This window comes from Triplophysa rosa, linkage group LG8 (assembly GCF_024868665.1).
Source record: "Triplophysa rosa linkage group LG8, Trosa_1v2, whole genome shotgun sequence".
NCBI lineage: Eukaryota > Metazoa > Chordata > Actinopteri > Cypriniformes > Nemacheilidae > Triplophysa > Triplophysa rosa.
Genome location: NC_079897.1, coordinates 19,623,050 through 19,643,355, shown reverse-complemented (window position 1 = coordinate 19,643,355; position 20,306 = coordinate 19,623,050). Strand labels below are relative to the sequence as shown.

General features: G+C 39.4%; 2 protein-coding genes across 3 annotated transcripts; one reads left to right on the top strand and one right to left on the bottom strand.

Annotated features, from left to right (window-relative positions):
• Positions 1-1,180: 1,180 nt before the first annotated feature.
• On the top strand, positions 1,181-7,637 carry osgin2 (oxidative stress induced growth inhibitor family member 2). 2 transcript variants are annotated; one of them, XM_057339864.1, is made up of 6 exons: positions 1,181-1,576; positions 5,429-5,521; positions 5,606-5,742; positions 5,822-6,013; positions 6,190-6,281; positions 6,376-7,637. In XM_057339864.1, the coding sequence occupies exons 2-6, from the start codon at positions 5,455-5,457 to the stop codon at positions 7,634-7,636; spliced, it is 1,749 nt and encodes a 582-aa protein (XP_057195847.1). In that variant the 5' UTR covers positions 1,181-1,576; positions 5,429-5,454; the 3' UTR covers position 7,637. The 2 variants fall into 2 exon arrangements, with proteins under 2 accessions (XP_057195847.1, XP_057195846.1); XM_057339863.1 differs by lacking the exon at positions 1,181-1,576 and adding an exon at positions 4,599-5,302.
• Positions 7,638-7,659: 22 nt separating this feature from the next.
• Positions 7,660-20,297, bottom strand: nbn (nibrin). The gene is made up of 16 exons (XM_057339861.1): positions 20,113-20,297; positions 19,598-19,719; positions 17,933-18,060; positions 17,629-17,788; positions 17,396-17,499; positions 16,985-17,102; positions 15,360-15,550; positions 14,571-14,668; positions 14,333-14,471; positions 13,443-13,763; positions 12,584-13,229; positions 12,427-12,489; positions 12,121-12,282; positions 11,891-12,004; positions 10,531-10,580; positions 7,660-9,182 (listed from the first exon to the last, which is right to left on the bottom strand). The coding sequence occupies exons 1-16, from the start codon at positions 20,141-20,143 to the stop codon at positions 9,155-9,157; spliced, it is 2,475 nt and encodes an 824-aa protein (XP_057195844.1). The 5' UTR covers positions 20,144-20,297; the 3' UTR covers positions 7,660-9,154.
• Positions 20,298-20,306: the final 9 nt, after the last annotated feature.

The window sequence follows — 20,306 nt, the reverse complement described above, 5'->3', positions numbered from 1 at the left end:
TAAAAACTCACCCTCGCAGAACCCTGGAGAGCAACAGACCCATAAACACAATCACAGCAAATCAACATCCAATTAAACCAACCGTTCAAAGTCAAATATCTCAAGCAATCCACAGTATTAGAGTACATGGCATAGGCCTAATTCATCACAAAACACTTGACAGTAAAGAATAGCAAATTAAGGGTTTTTTGCTCAGAATCTTATATGGCAGATGAATGTGAGGTTTTCTAGCACTTTCTCTGCTTACTGTAATTAGATTTCTGTGACAAGATTTCTCTTTTACCTAATATTCAATATTCATATTTACCTAAATAAAATATTTAATATATTCAATCTGATGCTGTGTGGACTATGAATTATGTGCATTCATATTAAAATGACATTTATTGTCACATCACCATCAGCATGTGCAGTGAGCGGAGTGCATACTGACAGTGTAGAGAATTACTGACAGACTGTACAAATAACACATGTTATATATACACAAAATATATCAACATACACAAAAATATGCGCGATAAACATATATACACCGAGTACAGATTATGTAAATAATACAGTTGGGAGATAGCCTATAGGCTACAATACACCAGGTAACATAGTGTCTAAAATGTTTAAGTGTAATGACTTGAGTTGAAATGCACTGCGTGAACGAAGCGTGGATGTGTGAGTGTGCATCAGCATCAGTTGCGAATGATCAGCAGTCCCATCATTATATCACACACGCACGCACACACTCACTGCTTACGCCATCTAGTGGGGACGAGTAGAACTCCTGCATGTCGGTCCCATACGGTACCACCGAAATGTCCATAGATAGCGAGATTTAAATGGTGTCTGTCCATTTTTAAAATGGAGCAGAACGTGCTTATTATATTTTTCCTTCGTGCTAAAAGCCATGTGTCCTATCAAATTGCAGCTTTTGCGCTAATTCGTAAAGTAGCCAATTAGTGACATGTTCCCGCATTATGTCCTTCTATGAATAATTCACAATGAAAATAAAGGTATAGGAGGTTGGGGACTAGTATTGCTCAATCACTATAAGAATTTATCGATTTCTTATCACAATAAATTGAACGAGGTGATTTTGCAATATCTATTGCAGACCGAGAAGCTGATGCTCGGATCGAGTAGATCGATTGAGTTTCCTATATCGTTTAATGGGAAAAGGGCAAGTTGCTGTATTTCACTGAATGCCATGTGCGTATAACAGACTCCACGATTCTGGGCTTGCTCGACATGCCTGTCGGTACGACACGAGGCGCAGGTGATGCTGAACTGACACCTCAGAGCTTCTTCATTGCCTGTAATGCAACGACGTGTTACGTCGGTTTAACACCGTTCTGTATCGCACATTGTTACTTCGTTGTTAAACAAATATGTACCCACAAAACATGTCTGTCAGTTCTTTGAAGCAGAATCTTTAGAAATGACTTATCCATGCCATCCTGTGACACGGCTTGGATCCTCCCACGAGTGACACGGGACTATTTATACCACGCGCAGCATCATCCCGAGCCTTCCAGAGATACTCGAATCTGAAAAACAGAGAATCTGAAGGTTTTTTGCCTTGGAGGTAAGAAAATCTGGTGTCACTATATGTCTTTATTACTATTTTAAATAGCACACATGTGTAGATGTAGCCTATATTCTGCAAGGTATAACGTGTATGATTTTCGCCTTTCTAACGTTACATATGTCGGCTTATATTCCACTAAAGATTCACGTTTTGATAGTTTAACATACTAAACTAAGCGCTAATTGTCCACTTAATACGGTTTTATATAAATGCATTTTTGCGCATTATTTATGATTCACACAGCCATTAAAGAGGATCATAACAGGAACGAGATACATGTTATAAAAGCACTTAATGATATTAAGGCAACGTTATCTAGTACTTTCTGTGCTGTTAAGGTGTAAGATATTCAAAGCAATCTTTGTCATGTCGTTACTGTGATCATTTCTTTTAGTCAAAGCGCTGTTTTAAATGTTTTCTTAATTGCCAAAAACCAACCTTGCATTTAGGGGTCTGCGGGGGGCGTATTGACTTCCGCACAACATGTGGACACACGTGATCACATAGACACGTGTATGTGTAGACATACTCAACAGATAGCCCTGTCTGTGTACACTCCCATTCTAAAGCACAAAACCTGCTCAATACTCTTTGAAGATCACATCTTTACGTCTTTTATACAATTTATACAGTAAATTGTGAGACAATTACACAACTTTTTAATTCTTTGTTTATTTCATTATTTTAATCTAAGCATTCCTGAAGTCTTCAAAATTACTATTTGCACGGGCAGTTAGCTTTTATATTGTAATATTGTTATTTAGTAGAGATCTACTATTTAAAAAAATCAGAGACAAATGAGTGTCAGACTATGGAGACCGGGAGGGGACATGCTCGTTTCACTTAGTTTTGTCGTGGGAACGAGATATTACCTCGTGGGAACGTGATAATATGTTGTGGCCACCAGATGTTACCTCGTGGGAACGCGATATTATGTTGTGGCAACGAGATCAGCTTGTTGAGGTAAAGATACCTTATGCTGTGGCCACGCGATGTGAAGTCGTTCCCTCAAGATCCGATGGTGAGGGAACAACATCCTTTCTCTTGGCCACGACTTCGTATGTTGAGGGAACGACTTCCTTATCTTGTGGCCACGGCTTAAATGCGTGCGCGTCTATTAGCGTCTGGAACTATCAGAAATAGATAGGACTATAATAATGTTTATTTTTAATTAAGATATAGCGCTGAACTAATAAAAAAACACAAATTCGTTTCCTTTTAGTCGTTTTTATTTTTTCCTGTGATAAATGAATAGGTTTAATTGCGATATGGCTGGGCTGCACGATTATGTCAAAAGCATATTTTTTACATTATTCCCCTTGATATTGTAATTGTAATTATTAATGATGATTCGTTTTTACATTTTACTGTGTTACGTGCAATTTTTTTGTGAAAGGTTAGGGCTGTCATGGTGAATGAAATTTACTTGCGGTGGTTTAGGTGGCTCAAATGCCCTGCTGTTGCAAAAATACAGTCTAATTTTTACTTCCTTAAGACTCCGTTGCGTTCATAATATATTGAATTAAGGCTCTGTAAAAATGCATTGAACAACAATTTGCTTTTACTTTTTCATTCGACAGTTCATATTTATCTTATATATAAGCTGGCTGGGTTTAATCATTATTTTAGGAGAAAAGCGCTGTTCTTATTGTACTTAGTTGTTCTGCAATTACCAATAAATATATAAATAAAAAGTGTTTTATTTAACATTTAAAAAGCAACAATATATTTATATTTATTTATTTATAACATAATAATAACCCAACAATAAAACTTATTTGGGCTTATATTTGGCACTAAATATAAGGAAAGTGGCTATTGAGCCACCTAAACCACCGCAAGTAAATTTCATTCAACTTGACAGCCTTAACCGTTCACAAAAAAATTGCACGTAACACAGTACATTACACGTTATATATTTTCGGGAACTTTACGATATGTGTGTGAACGCACGCACACATTCCAGAAAATCAGTGGCAGTGTGAACCAAAATCGAACGATCCTGCAACACATTTTGCGTGATAATATGACATCCCGAGACAAATCCTGGGACACATTATGCGTGAATTTTCCGAGATCTCTGTATGAAATAGGCTTATATCTTCAGACTTTGCTTTTCGGACAAGATGGAGTGCCCCAGAAGCGCAGTACTTCTTAAGCAATATGGGCCAGTTTGACCTAAAGACAGAGAAGGCTGGTACGGTGATTGTGTAATTATATTCTAGAATAAAGACAGACTGTTTCACATGTTGATTTCATTTCGTTCGTGTCAGTATGTTTATTTCATTATTTGATCCGAGATTAAGCGAATAGGCCAACACTTATGCCGGAACTTCTCACATTATTAAGGCGATTTAAATTATGCGCAATCCCGCGCCGAAATTGGAGCCTTGAAATCATTATAAAATGTAAAAACGAATCATCATTTATAATTACAATTACAATATCAAGGGGAATAATGTAAAACATATGCTTTTGACATAATCGTGCAGCCCAGCCATATCGCAATTAAACCTATTTATTTATCACAGGAAAAAATAAAAACGACTAAAAGGAAACGAATGTGTGTTTTTTAATTAGTTCAGCGCTATATCTTAATTAAAAATAAATATTATTATAGTCCTATCTATTTCTGATAGTTCCAGACGCTAATAGACGCGCACGCATTTAAGTCGTGGCCACAAGATAAGGATGTCCTTCCCTCAACATACTAAGTCGTGGCCACAAGATAAGGAAGTCGTTCCCTCAACATACGAAGTCGTGGCCACGAGAAAGGATGTCATTCCCTCAACATACAAAGTCGTGGCCACGAGAAAGGATGTCGTTCCCTCACCATAGGATCTTGAGGGAACGACTTCATATGGCGTGGCCACAACATAAGGATGTCGTTACCTCAACAAGCTGATCTCGTTGCCACAACATAACATCGCGTTCCCACGAGGTAACATCTGGTGGCCACAACATATTATCACGTTCCCACGAGGTAATATCTCGTGGCCACAACAAAACTAAGTGAAACGAGCATGTCCCCTCCCGGTCACCGTATCAGACGGGCGCTTGGTCAGCCCATGTGAGTGCCCATAGTGAATGTGTTCAGGAGACTGTTAAATGGGGCAATGGGGTGGAAATGCCATTTTCAAACATTGCCAACTCTACCAGTACCCCCCCATACACACCCCTGTCGCACCATCCTGCCTCCGGTTATGCTTGGAATCCTGCACGCTCTGAAAAGTATAAACAACCAGGGTGAAAGAAAAAGGGGGTGTGTTAGGTGACTGGATGGGCCGACTGTCAGAATGCCAAACCCACTTTTTTTGAAAAACATAAACACGGGCATCACGGATTAACAAGCCAAACGGATGTGCAATCAGGGGTGATTTGCACCCGCCGGGACAAGACAATGAGTGTACCCGGATAACAGTTCTATTTCTATAAAACTGTTTATTAGTTGCTTTTGTCAGAAGGCAGTAAAAGCACTGATCCTGTATGCATACAACAGAAATGGCATACAAAATGAACACAATTACTATTTATATTTTGTGTAAAAAAGGTATAGATAGGTATCGTATAGGTATATGAAAACGTTTTAGTTAACAGATTTTGCCCCCCATTGACTACCATTGGAAAAATTACTTTATCAAAATTACTTTACTTTACTTTCAAATATCTTTCTCTGTGTTCATCAGAACAAAGAAATTTATACAGATTTGGAACAACTCGAAGGTGAGTAAATGATGCCAGAATGTTCATTTTTGGGTGAAGTATCCCTTTAACATAGCCTATTCACAATAAAAAAAGCACAGACCACATTCATTTTGTGTTGATTGACAGAGTTGTTTTTTTAACCAGTGCCAGCTCTGATTCTGGCTGCCACTATGCCTCTTCTGGCAGAAAGTTCCCTGCCGAGGGACTGTGCTCGAACTGTGCCAGTAGTCATCATTGGTAAGTCACAAATGAAAAACAGTTAATACATTGACCATTGTTGTGTAGTAACTAACACAAAAGCTACTCCTGACTCTTTCACAGGGAACGGCCCTTCAGGTATCTGCTTGTCATACCTTCTGAGCGGGTATACTCCGTATTTAGATCCCGTGGCTGCGCACCCAAACACCATCCTGTTTCGTAAACTACAGGAATCCAAACAGGTTCCTATAACTGAACAGGTAATAGGATAGTAACAAAACAGTCACAGAAATGTAAACAATCACAATTTAGCAAGAAACCAGTTGTGTTTTCATTCAGGATTTGGAGTATCTCTGTGAGGGATTAGAAGGGCGTTCGGGGAACCCTGTGGCAGTGCTCTTTGACACCCTCCTTCATCCGAATGCAGATTTGGGCTTTGAGTTTCCATCTTTACTGCAGTGGAGGCTGGAAAAGAAACGGCACATTCCTCATTTGGTCTTGGGCAAGGCCACACCTGGTGGTGCCTGGCACGTGAGTCTTTTCATGTGATGCTAGGGCTTATTCCAGTTCCTGTCCTCATAAGGCTCAGCTTGTTGGTGTTAAGTTGGTGTTTTGAGTTTCTTTATATCCATTTATTCACTATCAGTTAGCTGAGTCAATGTAAGGTATCTGAATGTGTGTTTCATCATTTCTCTTTTATCTCCAAGACAATGGAGGGTTCAATGCTTACAATTAGTCTTGGTATATGGATGGAGTTACCAGGAGTCAACTACAGAGATTTGACCTTAGGCAAGAGAAGGTATGTACTATTGGTAACAATTGCACACATTATGAAGACAGAAATATAAAAAGATTGATGGATTTTTTTGTGTCTGTGTGGGATTTTCTAACAGGGGGGCATCCAATGACAGAGCCACTCCAGAAGAGATCTCTTCCTACTACAAAAATTACGTCAAGCTCATGAGCCTCCAGAAGAACTTTGTCGACAACACTTACGTCACCTCTGTTCAGAAACTCCACCGCAGTCATGAAAACAGTCTTGGGAATGAAAAAGGCACTATAAGTGATCAGGTGTATAGTGTGAAAAATGGCTTTGATTACTGCAACAAGAACGGGACTGAGAATGGTCAAACTGGAATAAGAAATGGGTCAATGAATGAGATCCGAAACAGAACGGAAAATACCGGTATGGGTGAGATTGAGGAGGAAAAGGGTGAAAATAGGGGAGGAAAAGAGGTGAGAGAGAGTTTTGGGGTTTCCCAGGGGCTTTCACAGGGACTCTGGGAGGTCAGGGGCTACCAGCAGTTCCAGGGGGCCACGAATGTCCCGTTTAGTTTATTCGCAGAGAATGTCGTGCTAGCTACAGGGGCATCTGACTCACCAGCTCGATTGGTAGTGGAAGGCGAGGATCTCCCTTACGTGTTTCACAACGTGCGTGACCTTGGAGTGGCTGTCAGCTGCAATCTGGGACCTTCCTCTGACCCCGTGCTGGTAGTGGGGGCGGGGCTTAGCGCTGCAGACGCAGTGCTGTGTGCTCTGAACCACGGGGTCCCCGTGTTGCATGCCTTCCGTAAGCGTGCCGATGACCCAGGTCTCATATTCAAGCAGTTGCCAAAGACACTTTACCCAGAATATCACAGGGTCTACCACATGATGTGTTCCCAAGCTTACCAATCAACCCCTGCTGGCAACACCACAACCCCCAGCCCATCTCTCTTCCCAGACTACACCAGCTTCCCCGAGCACTGTGTGCTCTCCTTCCAGCCTGACATGCACTGCGTGATGAAGGGATCCAGCGGCGTTCTCAAAGCTCTGAAAGTCTCGATGGTGCTAGTTCTCATCGGGTCCTATCCCAACCTGTTTTTCCTGAAGGAAAAAGGGCAGTACCTTGGCTTGGATCCTAGCAGGCCCATTTCCTACAAACAAAATCCCATTGACATAAATCCATACACCTTTGAGTGCAACGCCGAGCCTGGGCTCTTTGCCATGGGTCCCCTTATTGGTGACAATTTTGTGCGCTTCTTGAAGGGTGGTGCTCTTGGTATTGCTAGCTGTCTGCTTAGGAGACTTAAGCAGATGAATAAGAATAGGTTGATCGGAGAGGAAGGAGGGCGTGGAAGAGAAGGCAGCAGAGGAGCAGGAGGATTTGTTTAGGGCACAGGACCAGAGTTTTTATGACAGAAGAAGCCTCGAGTAACACCCCGTTTTTATGTATGCGGTGAATACATTTGGTGTAACTACGACTTTCTTACTATTTGCAAAAGAAGCTTATAAAAATGAAGAGAAGCTTGGAGGACTGTCTTTGGTTGACCGTCTTGCCAAACGGCTTGTACAGGTCTGTAACGTGCCAATATGCCCAGTATATGTGAAGTACGCTTTACCTCTGTTGCAAATGCTATCCCTTGCCTTGTTGTTGTTCTGCTCTTACAGATGTTTAAGACAATATAGATGGCAAATCTCCCAATCATGATTATAGTGCCTAAGGTGAGGAGACTTGCAAGGAGCTGTAAAAATCAATACATGAGAAGCAGATTGGAAAGGACAAATTCTTAAAAATTGTCTTTACCTGTGAAATACAAACAAACTCACAATTCGTGTATGTTAAGACGCACACAATTTCACAACTGCATTTGAGGCAATGCATTTCTTAGAATGGGAATCAAAGATAATTATTGCATGAAACATTGATGTATCCCAGATTTCTTAAGTATCCTCTTTACATTCTGTTCAATTGGCTATATATTACAATACAAAAGATAGAATAGTACTTTAAACAGACAGAATTAATATCATCCTCTTTTATCCATTGCTTCCCAAGCACCCAGGTCAAAGTGGGTTTCTTTCTACAGGGTGTGTAGAAGAGTTATGACAATGTACAGGAGCCAGTGCAATCCAGCAATATAGCCAAAAGTTCATGTTCTGCAAGAGAAAAGAACTTGGGAATACACATTGTAAGAATTTAATTGAAAACAAACCTTGATCTTGTGCCAAAGCCTAGAAATGCACGCAGTCACTTAGTGACTGTAGTGTTTTTCAGAACGTATAGCATTTGCAAGTAAAATAGATTAAGCTGAACTGAATACAAGCTGTTTCAGTGATTTGCTACAGGATTTGATTCCTTGATAAGACATTCTGCAAAGATTCCCACTTACAGCATGGAATAATCAAGCTTTATACTTTATATTTCTCTGTTTTGCCAAAAAATCATTTTAAAAGGCATTAAAACCTCTAAACCTCTGCCATTCAGATTACAAATGTAGACAGATGAGGACATCGTAGATGGAAGATCTCAACAACGTACTCGAAATTATGATCACACAAACCGCAAATCCTAAGACAACAAGCTTTAATGAAATCAGATTCTTTTTATTGCAGAACGGTTGAAAGGATGTGAAGCAGGCTGCCTAAAACAAGTTGAATGCAATGTTGGTGTGATGATATGCGATTGCTTAGATTTGTAAAACCTTTAATATACATATGTTTTGTACACAGTATTTTTATTATAGACAAATAAACCTCTTATAAAAATCAAACCGTTTTTTTCTTTGCAAATCATTTCATGTGGGGTTTAGGACATTCAAAGCTCAGCCATTATTACTGTGGAACTGCCAAACAAGGGCTATATGACAATGCAGAACTTGTCTTCAAAGAGAAAAGCAGCTTTATGAACTATTATCTCCTGGTAGTTCTAGGGTTGTACCTGAAAAAACACAAGTTACAAAAGCAAGTCATTTATACAGTACCAAGGCTTTAAACATTCCTGTCTTACGGTGACAATTAGTAACCAATGTGAAAATGATAGAACTCAGCGAACTAACACACCGTAGGCTGTAAAAATCAGACATTGTTTAAAAGTCATCAAACCAGACATCCCCTTCAATAAAACAAGTCTGGGACACTTCATTAGCCTGAGGGAGGGAGGGAGCTGCAGAAGTTGTATGTCAAAATAGAGGTGCTGTTTTCTTTTCCCTCTTTTATTTTCTGTGTGATGTTCCCACCCCATGCATGACTGACTGAGCACCATGATTCAGAGATCAAACAATCGTGTTGGATAAACCACACGGCTGTGGCGGTGTGTACATTTAAGAGTGAGAGTGTTTTTCTGCTTGGGCAGGAGAAATGGCACCACTCGAAAGTCCCTTGTTAGCCAGGTTTAGTCTCTCCAAGCAACAATTTCATGTCTCTTATGAGACCTGAGCAGAACATCTCAGGAGGCGAACAATGGAGACAGTTTGGTTGTATAACAATGCTTGCACTAAATTTAATAAGCATGAGGTGACAATATTTATAAAGTTTGATAAGGTGTCCAATATACGTTTTTTTACTTTTAGTAATAAAATGTATAGGAAGTGATCGAAGTTCGCCATCACTGTATTTTCTATGATAATCACTTGGTTTAAACAGCAGCAGCTCATTAAAAATATCAATGGGGTCTTCGCAGCCCAGCTCGACTTCAACTGCGAACAACGATTTAAAAGCAAATCATTGTCGTCATACTTTCCACGTATGTTCTAAAACTGTTAAAACGAGAAAGCCTCCCGTCAACGTCTCACACATGACGGCTCAGAGAAATCAAATAACTGTACAGAAATCAATGCGTGCGAATTAGTCGTTTTTCAAGCTTTTACACTTAGCTGAACATTTGCACAGCTTTGCATAACCAAGTGTGTGCCTGATAGTAATAACAGACTCAAAATAGAACAACATTGGGAATCAGAAGTGCATCGGTCCCGCCCAGCCTGTGCGTCAGAGTATCCAAACCAGTCTAAGCCTGTCTACTGCAGCCCTGACTGTGCCATCACAAAGGTTATTGTCTGTCTGTGGGCTTTGATTCTCTAGGGTCAGAGGTCAGTGTTGGGATGAATGCAGTGTTGGTTTAGGCAGGTGCCGAGTGTGTGTTTGCATAAGTGTGGGGATCATACAGAGATCAGTCTGGGTTCAAATGAGACCGAGACTGTCTGAAAGTGCACTGGATGTTTCACTCTTTTCTATCTAGCCGCCCATCTTTTTAACGCGTTATTAACCACAGAAATAGACAGACTGCATACCTGAACAAATCATCACTCAAAGTCTCTTCTTGTTCATTCTGTTTTTCTTCCTGAAAGAGATGAAAGAAATGAAACAGTCCTTGTTGACATCACTACATTTTTGTCTGTGAGTTAAAGGCATTTTACATGGTATAGAATGTGATAAACAACGATGTTTGCAATGTTCTTCTGACATTTTTGCAACAATAGTCACAAATTGATCATTGTAATTCCTTATTTTATGGACTCCCTTCTAAATCTTTGCACAAACTTCAGCTCGTACAGAATGCGGCTGCACGAGTAATATCCGGAACTCCTATATCCAAGCACATTTCTCCTGTGCTACAAACTCTACACCGGTTTCACAGGAAAGGCTTAATGCTAGTCCCAGACTAAAATGAATGTATGACCCGTCTTAACTGAATATAACTTGCCTGGAAATATCTTAAAATATATCAGTGCCATTGTTTTGTCTCGAGATGCACACCAGTAATGTATTATTATAAAAGCGACATAAATATCTTAATTCAACTAAGGCATAGTCCTGGTTTAAGCTAAGCTGTGTCTGTGAAACCGGGCCAAAGTCTAGACTTAAAGTCACCATGAAACAGAAGTTGCGATTGACTTCTTTTCCGTATCGTGACGTATCCGAGTGAAACGGCTTCTGAAATTTGAAAAAATGTAGGGCGGGGCTTTATTTAGCCTTTCCCTTTTTGATTGGTTTGTTGTAAGTTGGGCCTGGAGGGGAGGGCTAAAAATGCCTGGCCATTGGACAGTCAGTATAGTCCTACCTCTTTCTTGTTGCTGACGTCATGTGGTGAAGAATTGTTGTTGAGAGGAGGCGAGGAGCTTAATGTTTGCAAATTAATTTAGAAAAACTAATGGCGTGCACGGATAAATCATTTATAATAATCACTGCAACACTGTGTAAAACACTTAGAATTTTCCGGTTTGATTTCATGGTAACTTTAAAACTTATTTATTTAGGCAGGCTTTTTTGTAATGTTCAGATGTAGGGAGGCTGTGCTGGCCTAATGTTTTATGACTGGTTGTTTTATTGGTACGGTGTCCTTGAGTGTCATGAAAGGCGCCTTTAAATAAAATGTATAATAATAATAATTATAATAGTCACTACTGCTTGAGCTCAATGCTGCCTTACGAAAACAAGCTGAATCTTACGGTGGTACTGCAAACTTTTCATTTCATTTTTGATTGCAAGTGATAACTAATAAAACTAAATAAATTGCATGAATTTCTTGAAAACCCATTAAACAAATGTGATTGGCAGACATTCTGAAGGTAACATGGTCTGAAGGTGAATGATACACATGGCAGCCGTAAAAAAAGCTGCTCTCTTTTCCTTGTTTCTGCGGTCTCTCACCTCAGCAGCATGCCTGAGCCACTCCTCCAATTCAGAGTTCTTGCTGCGATTGTGAGCCACCAAATCAGAACCTCCGATAATATTGGGCAGCCCTTTTAAACCAGGGACGGATGTCTAGACATGCACACACAGACAGAGATACACATCCACCAAAAGTCATTAAAAGACACATAAAACAATCTATTACATTCAGAGATAAACAGTCCTTGTTTTTATGCTATGTGCATTACCTTGCAGAACCTTTTGACATTCTTGCCATTGGGGTTGTGGGTCTGTAGTGGGATGGGTCTTGATCTGGAGGAGTTGCTCACAGTCAGGGACATAAATTCAATCTGTGCAAGCCTCTGGGGTAACTCAGGGTCATTCTTGGTTCCAGACAGAGACACTGAGGTCTTAGGAGCAACAGTGGTTTTGTCAGAAAACTATTACACCATATTACAGACAGAAACATACTGCTCATGGCCTTTTCCCTGAAAAAATATTTTTACCAGTGTATGTCAAAGTGGCTCACAGTCAGCGTCTGTTTTAAACCTCACCTTCACTTCCTGTTTGGCTACAGCTTCACAGTCCTGAGAAACCCCATTTTGGGTCCTTGAAGTCTAAAGGAACATAAAACATGGGACTAGCTGTTCTGTAGATAATAGAATAGTAAAGAAACAAGCAGTGCTTTCAAGGCACACACGTTTTTCTTACCACAACAAAGGACACCTCCTCCTCCTTGACATCTGTTTCCGGCCTTTTCACCCTAATGGCTAAACTATGCGTTTCCAGCTCCGAATTTGGAGCTTGATTGGACGACCTCTCTGACTGCCTCTCAGAGACCTGATTTGTTACAGCCGGGCCTTTTCTATCCAACTGCAAGTTGCTGGCACAAATTTGCTGATTCATCTTGCTGTTTCGCTGATTGGGTAATTGAGGGTTGTTGGCCACGCTGCTCCTTCCTGACTCGAGACATTGTTTTTTATTGGCTGTAATCTGCAAAGGCCCATCCATCTCCTCAGACATGATATACTCGAGCTCTTCAAGTGACAGGTCTAAATCAACAGCTTCTTCTTCTTGGCCTGATGGGACATCCTGCTCTGGTTCTTTTCTCTTTTTGCTGCCAGAACTTTGAGTGGACCCACAATCCTTTCCTGGTTGGGCCACACTGTGATTTAAGCCCATACCCAGACTGGCACTTAAGTTACGCTGGTTTTGGGCCGTACTTGAGGTTTTGTGAGAACTTTGCTGGGCATATAAAGAAGCAGAATTCTTCATCATCTCATCCTCTTTGTCCTCATCGTCTTTTCTGGAGATTTTGGCCTCTGACTGGACCAAACTGGCACTGTCTTCACGCGATCTGCACCAAAACAGCAATGATGATCATTTTCCCAGTAATCTTTACAAAACTGTTCAAAGAAATCTCACCTTTAACATTTAATAAAGAATACTTCAACACTGTTTACCCTGGATGCACCAAACGACTTGAGCTTAACAACCTGTATGTAGCGCTTGTGGTCAGATCACACAGGGCAAATGTGGCCTATGTAACATCAGGTGGTATGAGACTTGCCTTTTCTTGCTCACAGGCTGGAAATAGTGTGTGAAAGCCGACTGTTTCTGTGAAGACTGTTTTAGAGGAGTTGTCAATTTCAAAGAGCCATCTAGACCCCTGCCTGAAGAAGCAAAACCGGTCTTCGACCTCTGCTCAGGTTCAGCCCCACTGGAGCTCTCTGGTGACATCACTGTCTCAGTGATTATGCGAGAAGCTGAACGTTCTGGGCCGAGGGATGGTTTACTGCTTTTTGACAATGTGGAAAGCTGTAAAGCCCTTTGTGCTGGATGTGTCTTCTCTGGAGTCTCACTTACAGCACTGATTCCACTTGTATCTATCCTGCAAATGTGAACATGATATAAAAATCTAGCAATCCAATATACACAAACATTAACAGCCACAGAAAAAAATAAGAGACCACTAAATCAATTAATTTCAGAATTTCTACATTACATTCCTGTTGAATTCCAACAGAAACAAACACAAGATTAATGTGAAAGACTGAGAGAATCCCACATGAACCAGAGAGCTGTGATTAAAAATATGTTTTTTTCAATCAAATATACATTTTTGAAGTGTTCCTAAAATGCATGTAAACACATTATTGTGTTGCCTAAAAATGTTCCTTTGGTTTCTTTGTAATGCTTGCATATCTTGAAAACAGCATTTTTTATTTCTGACCAGTTTGTACCATTTACATTTTATGCAAATAAATGCAAATAAAAAGCAATATTTTTATTTGGAATTTGGGGGAAATGTGGTCAGTAGTTCACGGAATGAAAAAAAAAGATCAATCAATGTTGATACGATTTTTCATTTCTAATTGCATTTGTTCAAGTCTATTTTTTATTGGACAATCAGGTCATGAATCGGATGGAATTCTTTGAACAAAACCTGCTCTCAGTTACCTGCTTTGGTCATGTGAGACCTCAGTGTTGACCACATAGGCTGTGATGTTCTGGGAAGGTGCTGCGAGAGCCGTCTCATCCACAGCAGTGTTCTGAGAAAGTGTCTCTGAAGCCATGACGGCCTTCTTTTTGACCAATTCTGTGGGGGGGAGTTGAGAAATTATTCTCGATGTGTTGAGTCACAGTGTTTGCGTGTTGTGCTGCACTGGACGTGTCATTGTGTTGAGAGTATACCTACCAGAATGTATAGATGAGCAAGGATTGCAGTATGTTTGATTACTTAAATGAATGGCAGCCAATCCAATCTCAGATTCTGTGATAAAGCGCAAGCCTTTTCTGCATAAACAAGAAAACAGCGTATTAGGCTACATTAAGGGATGTCAAAAGTACCAGTGCTACAAGTATTGGTGGTGTGTGGTACAAACTCAATTTAGATTCCACCAAGTATTGTGTGACAAATTGGTGACTGTTTTACAAAGCATATGCCTTGTTTCTTTGTTCTTACACTTAAATTGTTGTATTGTAAAATCCTATCTTTCTCATGGTACTCCGGTTTCCTCCTGCGATCCAAAGAGTAAGTTACTAGGTAAGTTGGAGATGATCAATTGCCCTTCCCTTAACTTGTGTGTAGATCAACTAGTGTAGATTCATTTTTATTCGGATTAACCAGTTCTCACTAAGAATACAGCCATAGATACTGGAAAGGTGTTAAGAAATAATAAATAAACCCTAGACATGAGGCTGTAAAGACTAGAGCCCTTCAATTAAGACCTTAAATGCAAAACAACCACAAAGTGAGCAGCACATTAATTATATTAATCAATACAATATGTGCAAAAAAATTACATCAACCAAAGTTACACAGAATGGGAGGAGCGTGACTATAACACATAAGGCTTGTAAGACTTGATGCGGCGTCACAAGATCTGACAGGCGGATGACATCAAAGTACCGCGAGAGCGATTCGAAAGCCATGCCTATCGGATCTCGCGGCACCGCATCAAGTCGAACGAGCCCATACACTCACCTCTGCAGAATCTGTGCCACAGACTCCACCCATTTCTTGGTGGTGGGAGGGATCAGAGCTTGCGAGTTGCCAGATATCATGTCCACCACACAAGTACTGCTTGACTCCAGGAGCGAAAGAGGCAAAGAGCCCTCCTCCAACAGCTGACTCACGGCACCTCCACAACTCACTGCCTGACTTAGACGTTTCATCTAAGAAAAACACAAAATGTAGTTACAACAATCAGGACTGCAACAAGACGATTTTATAAAACGTTATTTGCCAGGTAAAAGATAAAAACTCAAGTTAGGACCAAAGATTAAGCAACTTCCTGTAAGTATTTACAGAGAAAACACAGTGCTTAGATGGAGGTAGAATAAAAACATGCATTACCTGATACAGCTGTATGAGTCTATTCTTATATCATAGTATTAGTAATGATATTTTACAGTAATGATATATATTATCATATAGCTGGAGTTTCGACCTCCAAATGTTTTCTATATTACATTCACAAGTAGCATATTTCTACATAATATCAAACGGCTTTAAAAGGAATGGGATTTCACCTATATCTATTTTATTTCTTGACTATATTTATCTTTTAAAATATTTTGATGGCATTTCATAATGATGCAAACGGCAACATTGCTCAGCTGCCATAATCAACATAGCGTTGCACTGTGTCAATTCTCCCATTGTAAACAACAACTGACTACACTACAAGACATTTTTTAATTCAAGACAAACAGTGCAGCCAAATCTTTACTGGTTTAATTTGACGGCCGATTTCTAACGGCACACTGTATATAATGTTATGTAAGCCACGCAGTATTAGTAACCTGAAAAGAAATTTACCGAAGTTCAGGGGAAAAAGTTTGCTTGAAGAGTAAACCTGACATCATTAACCGTTCACTTATAACTGTTCATGTATTTCAAATGTGCTTAAAGGCATATATACTGTATAACCTTATCATATAGGCAACACAGGAGGGAACATTCCAGTAGTTTCCATCACACATACAGGCCCGCTGGTTACAGAGAACCTCACAGCTTCACTTGCACTGCACTTCCTCTTAGTCATTCTTTCAGTAACAGCAGGTTGAAGCTCCCGGAAAAGATATAACATCTACCACTCCCTGGGTTAATGTAAATGAAGGTAAGACTGTATAACCGCCTTTACAGTACAGAAGAGCCTGGCAAATTACAGCCCAATAATTGCTTCAATATTTCTGTTAAGAAAAAAAACAAAGGGAAAGCCATACACTAACATTTTGGAATGAATAAAAAATATGTGCGACTGCCTGTGCTAACCTAATTATGAGATAACAAGCATTAAAGTTTGATTTCAACCATTGAATTCACTATGATTTCAATCTCTGACATGACCTTACGGAGTAAATATTAAATATATCAAGGTTGTATTTTCACAGAATGTACTTTACACTATGTATGATAATATCGTGTAAATAACAAAAAAACGACATCCCCCATCCATGTGACATTTTCCTTGCATGTTTCTTGCCAAAATTGTAATTTTTATTAGCAATAATAACAGTGGTTTTAGAAGCATTAGTATTTCTATTTTATGAAAAAAATTAAAAGTTGTACTAATAGCAGGTTCTAATAGTGAAGAAACCTCTTGCCTGTTTTGAGTTGAAGAACACAAATGTTTTCCCTTTGAAGAGACTCTTTCTCTCAGGCCGAGCGCCCAGGTCCAGATCCTCTTTAGTCAGGGTGGGCTCATCAACCGGAGGCCTAAATCTAATCCATACAAAACACAGCACTGTAACACTTTATTCCACATACAAATATACATTATTGTAAATTTATTCTCAAAGTTACAGACAGTTACTACATGTATGAATTTCCATATGCATGACTATTTATCTAAAGCGATTCACAGTATATTTAAGACATCTTTCTCAGTTTCTGTGTCCTGAATCCTGGGATTCAAACCCATGACGTTGGGGTTTGCTGTGCAATGTTCTACCATTTGAACTACAGCACAGCAAAGGTCGCAAGTAAAAGAAAAAACCTAAAAAGTTTTTCTTTACCTCTCAGGTTTAGGCAAAGGCAGTTTTTGCTGTACAGCTTTGCTAAATGCACTGAAAAATTCCGGCTTTACTATAGGTCGACAGCACAGCAAGGCACAGATTGTCTGCCAAAGGAGTGAGAGAAAACAACAGAGAGAGGTGTGCATTCAGTGAATTATATAATCATCCTCTCAAGGATCAAATGATGTCTGTGCGTCACATCATGTTGTTTCAGTAATCAATGGCCTCCTCACCTTTATGGTGACCTTTACAGTGGGCATGACGAGATGTGTGCAGTCAAGTGTCCACGAGCTGACCAGACGCCCCCCTATGGAGCGGACGTCCTGAGAGAGGGAGACCTTCCGTTCATTATCAACGCACGAAGAACAGACCACAATAGACTCTTTCTCCAACCTGAGCGGAAAAAGGACGATCCATATCATCCATTTAAAATGAACATGCAATATCAAAATGGTATGAAGACAAAACGCATGAATAACTACCATCGCACAATAACCCAAAACAAATCAGCCAAATACACAAACAATACATACAAACCTGAACTTGCTTTGGAAGACCCCAAATGTGACTCTGTCTCCAGTTTGCAGGCTCTTCGTGGAGCCAGTCTTGAGCTTCTCGTCATTGACGAAAGTGCCATATTTCGAGCTATCTTTCAACGAGATTCCCTGCCAAGAGCATATAATTATGAAGTCCTTTAAACAGCTGTATATACAAGAAAACACTCTTCACTTATCCGGCTCAAAAACTACAGCAAATGGGGCCATCTAGGGCATGACGATTGCAAGCACTCAGACTGCCTGGTTTTCCAAATAGCCTCCCAATGAAAATTACTTTTACATGGCTTTTGACTGACCTTGTAGATGACAAGTTATTTACCAAAGCATACGGCAACATGTAACATTCCTTTCCTAATTTTTTGGGACTTCTTATTTTATTGGCAACTTTATAGCGCTAGGTTCAAACAAACAGGCTCCAAATTCCATGTTTACATAATATAGGCCATTTTCTACATCGAGAAATTGTACCTAATGAAAAAATTATATAGTAACAAATATTCATATTCTTACTATGTACTTAAACTATGCATTATTCCAATAACTTTGAATTACTTTTGAACAAGTATTATACAAATCATTTATTGTGTCTGAATTTAGCACGGTACAAATGACTAAGTGAAATAATAACATCTATGAGTACTCTTCTGATTAGTAATTAGCAAAATAATCAAAAAAATAAATAATCATTACAATTTAGAGAAACCAATTATTACATTGAAACTTGATTACTTGGGTGGGTGAAATCCTTTTCACAGCTCTGCCTATGATCCAATTTTATTAAGCAACATTTATGAGAGGTCGAGGAGAAACATACTGAACATTATTGTCGGAAGAACGTAGGGCTGCTCGATTATGACAAAAATCATAATCCCAATTCTTTTGGCCAATATTGAGATCCCGATTATTTTGATTACTCACTAAGTTTTAAAACATAGAAAAATAAAAGAACTTGGCTTTTAAAATGTGAATTCAACTGAAAAATAAATGTAAAGAAATAGCACAGCTGAACAACTGTAAAGGAAGGAGGTGCGCTGTGGATTTATACCACAAGAAAAGAGATGATCCTTGCAAAATGGAATGTGGCACAATAATCGTTTTATGTCGATTATTTTGTTTTTGTAATTGTTGAAGGCCAAAATTGACGATTACAATTATTTTCGATTAATTGCACAGCCCTAGAAGAACGTACTACTACGAGAAAAGAGCTATTCTTATTTTCCTACGAAAACAACTGCATCAAAATCTCTCATTTGTTCTGTATAGGAATATCAGAAATAATAAAATATTCAAAATTTCTGAATAAAATATAAGTGATCTCTGCCAGTGCAAAACCCACTTTCAGGATGTTATGTTCACTGTCAAAAGGGTCCATTCTTGTCATTCTGGTGCTGCGATATGGCTGGGGCCCAACACCAGGCTTTAATGCACTACCCGAAAGTACAAGAGCCCACACATCTCTATGTTAGTGAATGGCTCGATTGTTGGCCATAGTCAGCAGAGACTTTTCCCCCTGAGATATGATCCTTTTTGTCCTTTACTGTCTGATTGCTTAGAGCCTCCTCTATTAGATTATACACATGATTTATGTATGAGTTATGTTATCTGTAATTTAGAGATAATGAAGCACAGAAATGTTAGGACTCACCTGCTCAGTGACAATGAGGCGGGCATGCTCACGGCTGATGGACTGGTCATTGGACAGCAGTATCTCACAGTTCTTACGGCCGACCACATACGTCTGACCAGAGAGTAGAAATAAGCTGTCCCCTTCATAGACAAAACGTGAAAATGCTTTTCAAGCAAGTAAAATCAAAAACAGCTGTTTTTTATCACATGACAAGTAGCTTTGCTTCAAAAAATAAATTTAATTGAAGTACATCATCATGCCAAGGTGAGACAACATGTACCTGTCAAGATGTCACATTAGAGACACAGCAAGATTATAACATATACATATATAATTGTCTGTCTGTAAAAATACGACCGTTTACATACGGAAAAATACGTTTAGTGAGATGGAATACAGTAACGTTAACCTGTTAGCCAATAAACAGGACGATTAATAAATAACGTAAATAACACTTTGCATCTATGCTTGGTAGCTATTGGCCTTGATTTTACTGCTATATACACGGACTAGGCTACATACAGAACATTTACCTCCAGATTCTGTTGGTTGAAGTTTCCACATTTCAGTAGTTTGTATTTTCGAGCGATTCGATATTCATCTATCTTTACTTAATAACTCATTTATTGTTTCTGGTGCTGTCATTCACAGTAAAACTCTGAAAAAATATGCTTTAACAACTGAAACGTGTTTACTGGCGCGCCACATTCACATCTTTCGTGTGCGA

What these genes read in the sequence shown, in the direction of transcription:
- osgin2 (XM_057339864.1), top strand. Translation starts at nt 5,455, where the DNA reads ATGCCTCTTCTGGCAGAAAGTTCCCTGCCGAGGGACTGTGCTCGAACT. An exon ending in TGTGCCAGTAGTCATCATTG is followed by an intron (nt 5,522 to 5,605) that starts GTAAGTCACAAA and finishes ACTCTTTCACAG; the next exon opens with GGAACGGCCCTTCAGGTATC. An exon ending in TTGACCTTAGGCAAGAGAAG is followed by an intron (nt 6,282 to 6,375) that starts GTATGTACTATT and finishes ATTTTCTAACAG; the next exon opens with GGGGGCATCCAATGACAGAG.
- nbn (XM_057339861.1), bottom strand. Translation starts at nt 20,143, where the DNA reads ATGTGGAAACTTCAACCAACAGAATCTGGAG. An exon ending in TAGCCAAACAGGAAGTGAAG is followed by an intron (nt 12,283 to 12,426) that starts GTGAGGTTTAAA and finishes GTTGCTCCTAAG; the next exon opens with ACCTCAGTGTCTCTGTCTGG. An exon ending in TTGAGTGATGATTTGTTCAG is followed by an intron (nt 9,183 to 10,530) that starts GTATGCAGTCTG and finishes GTGTTTTTTCAG; the next exon opens with GTACAACCCTAGAACTACCA.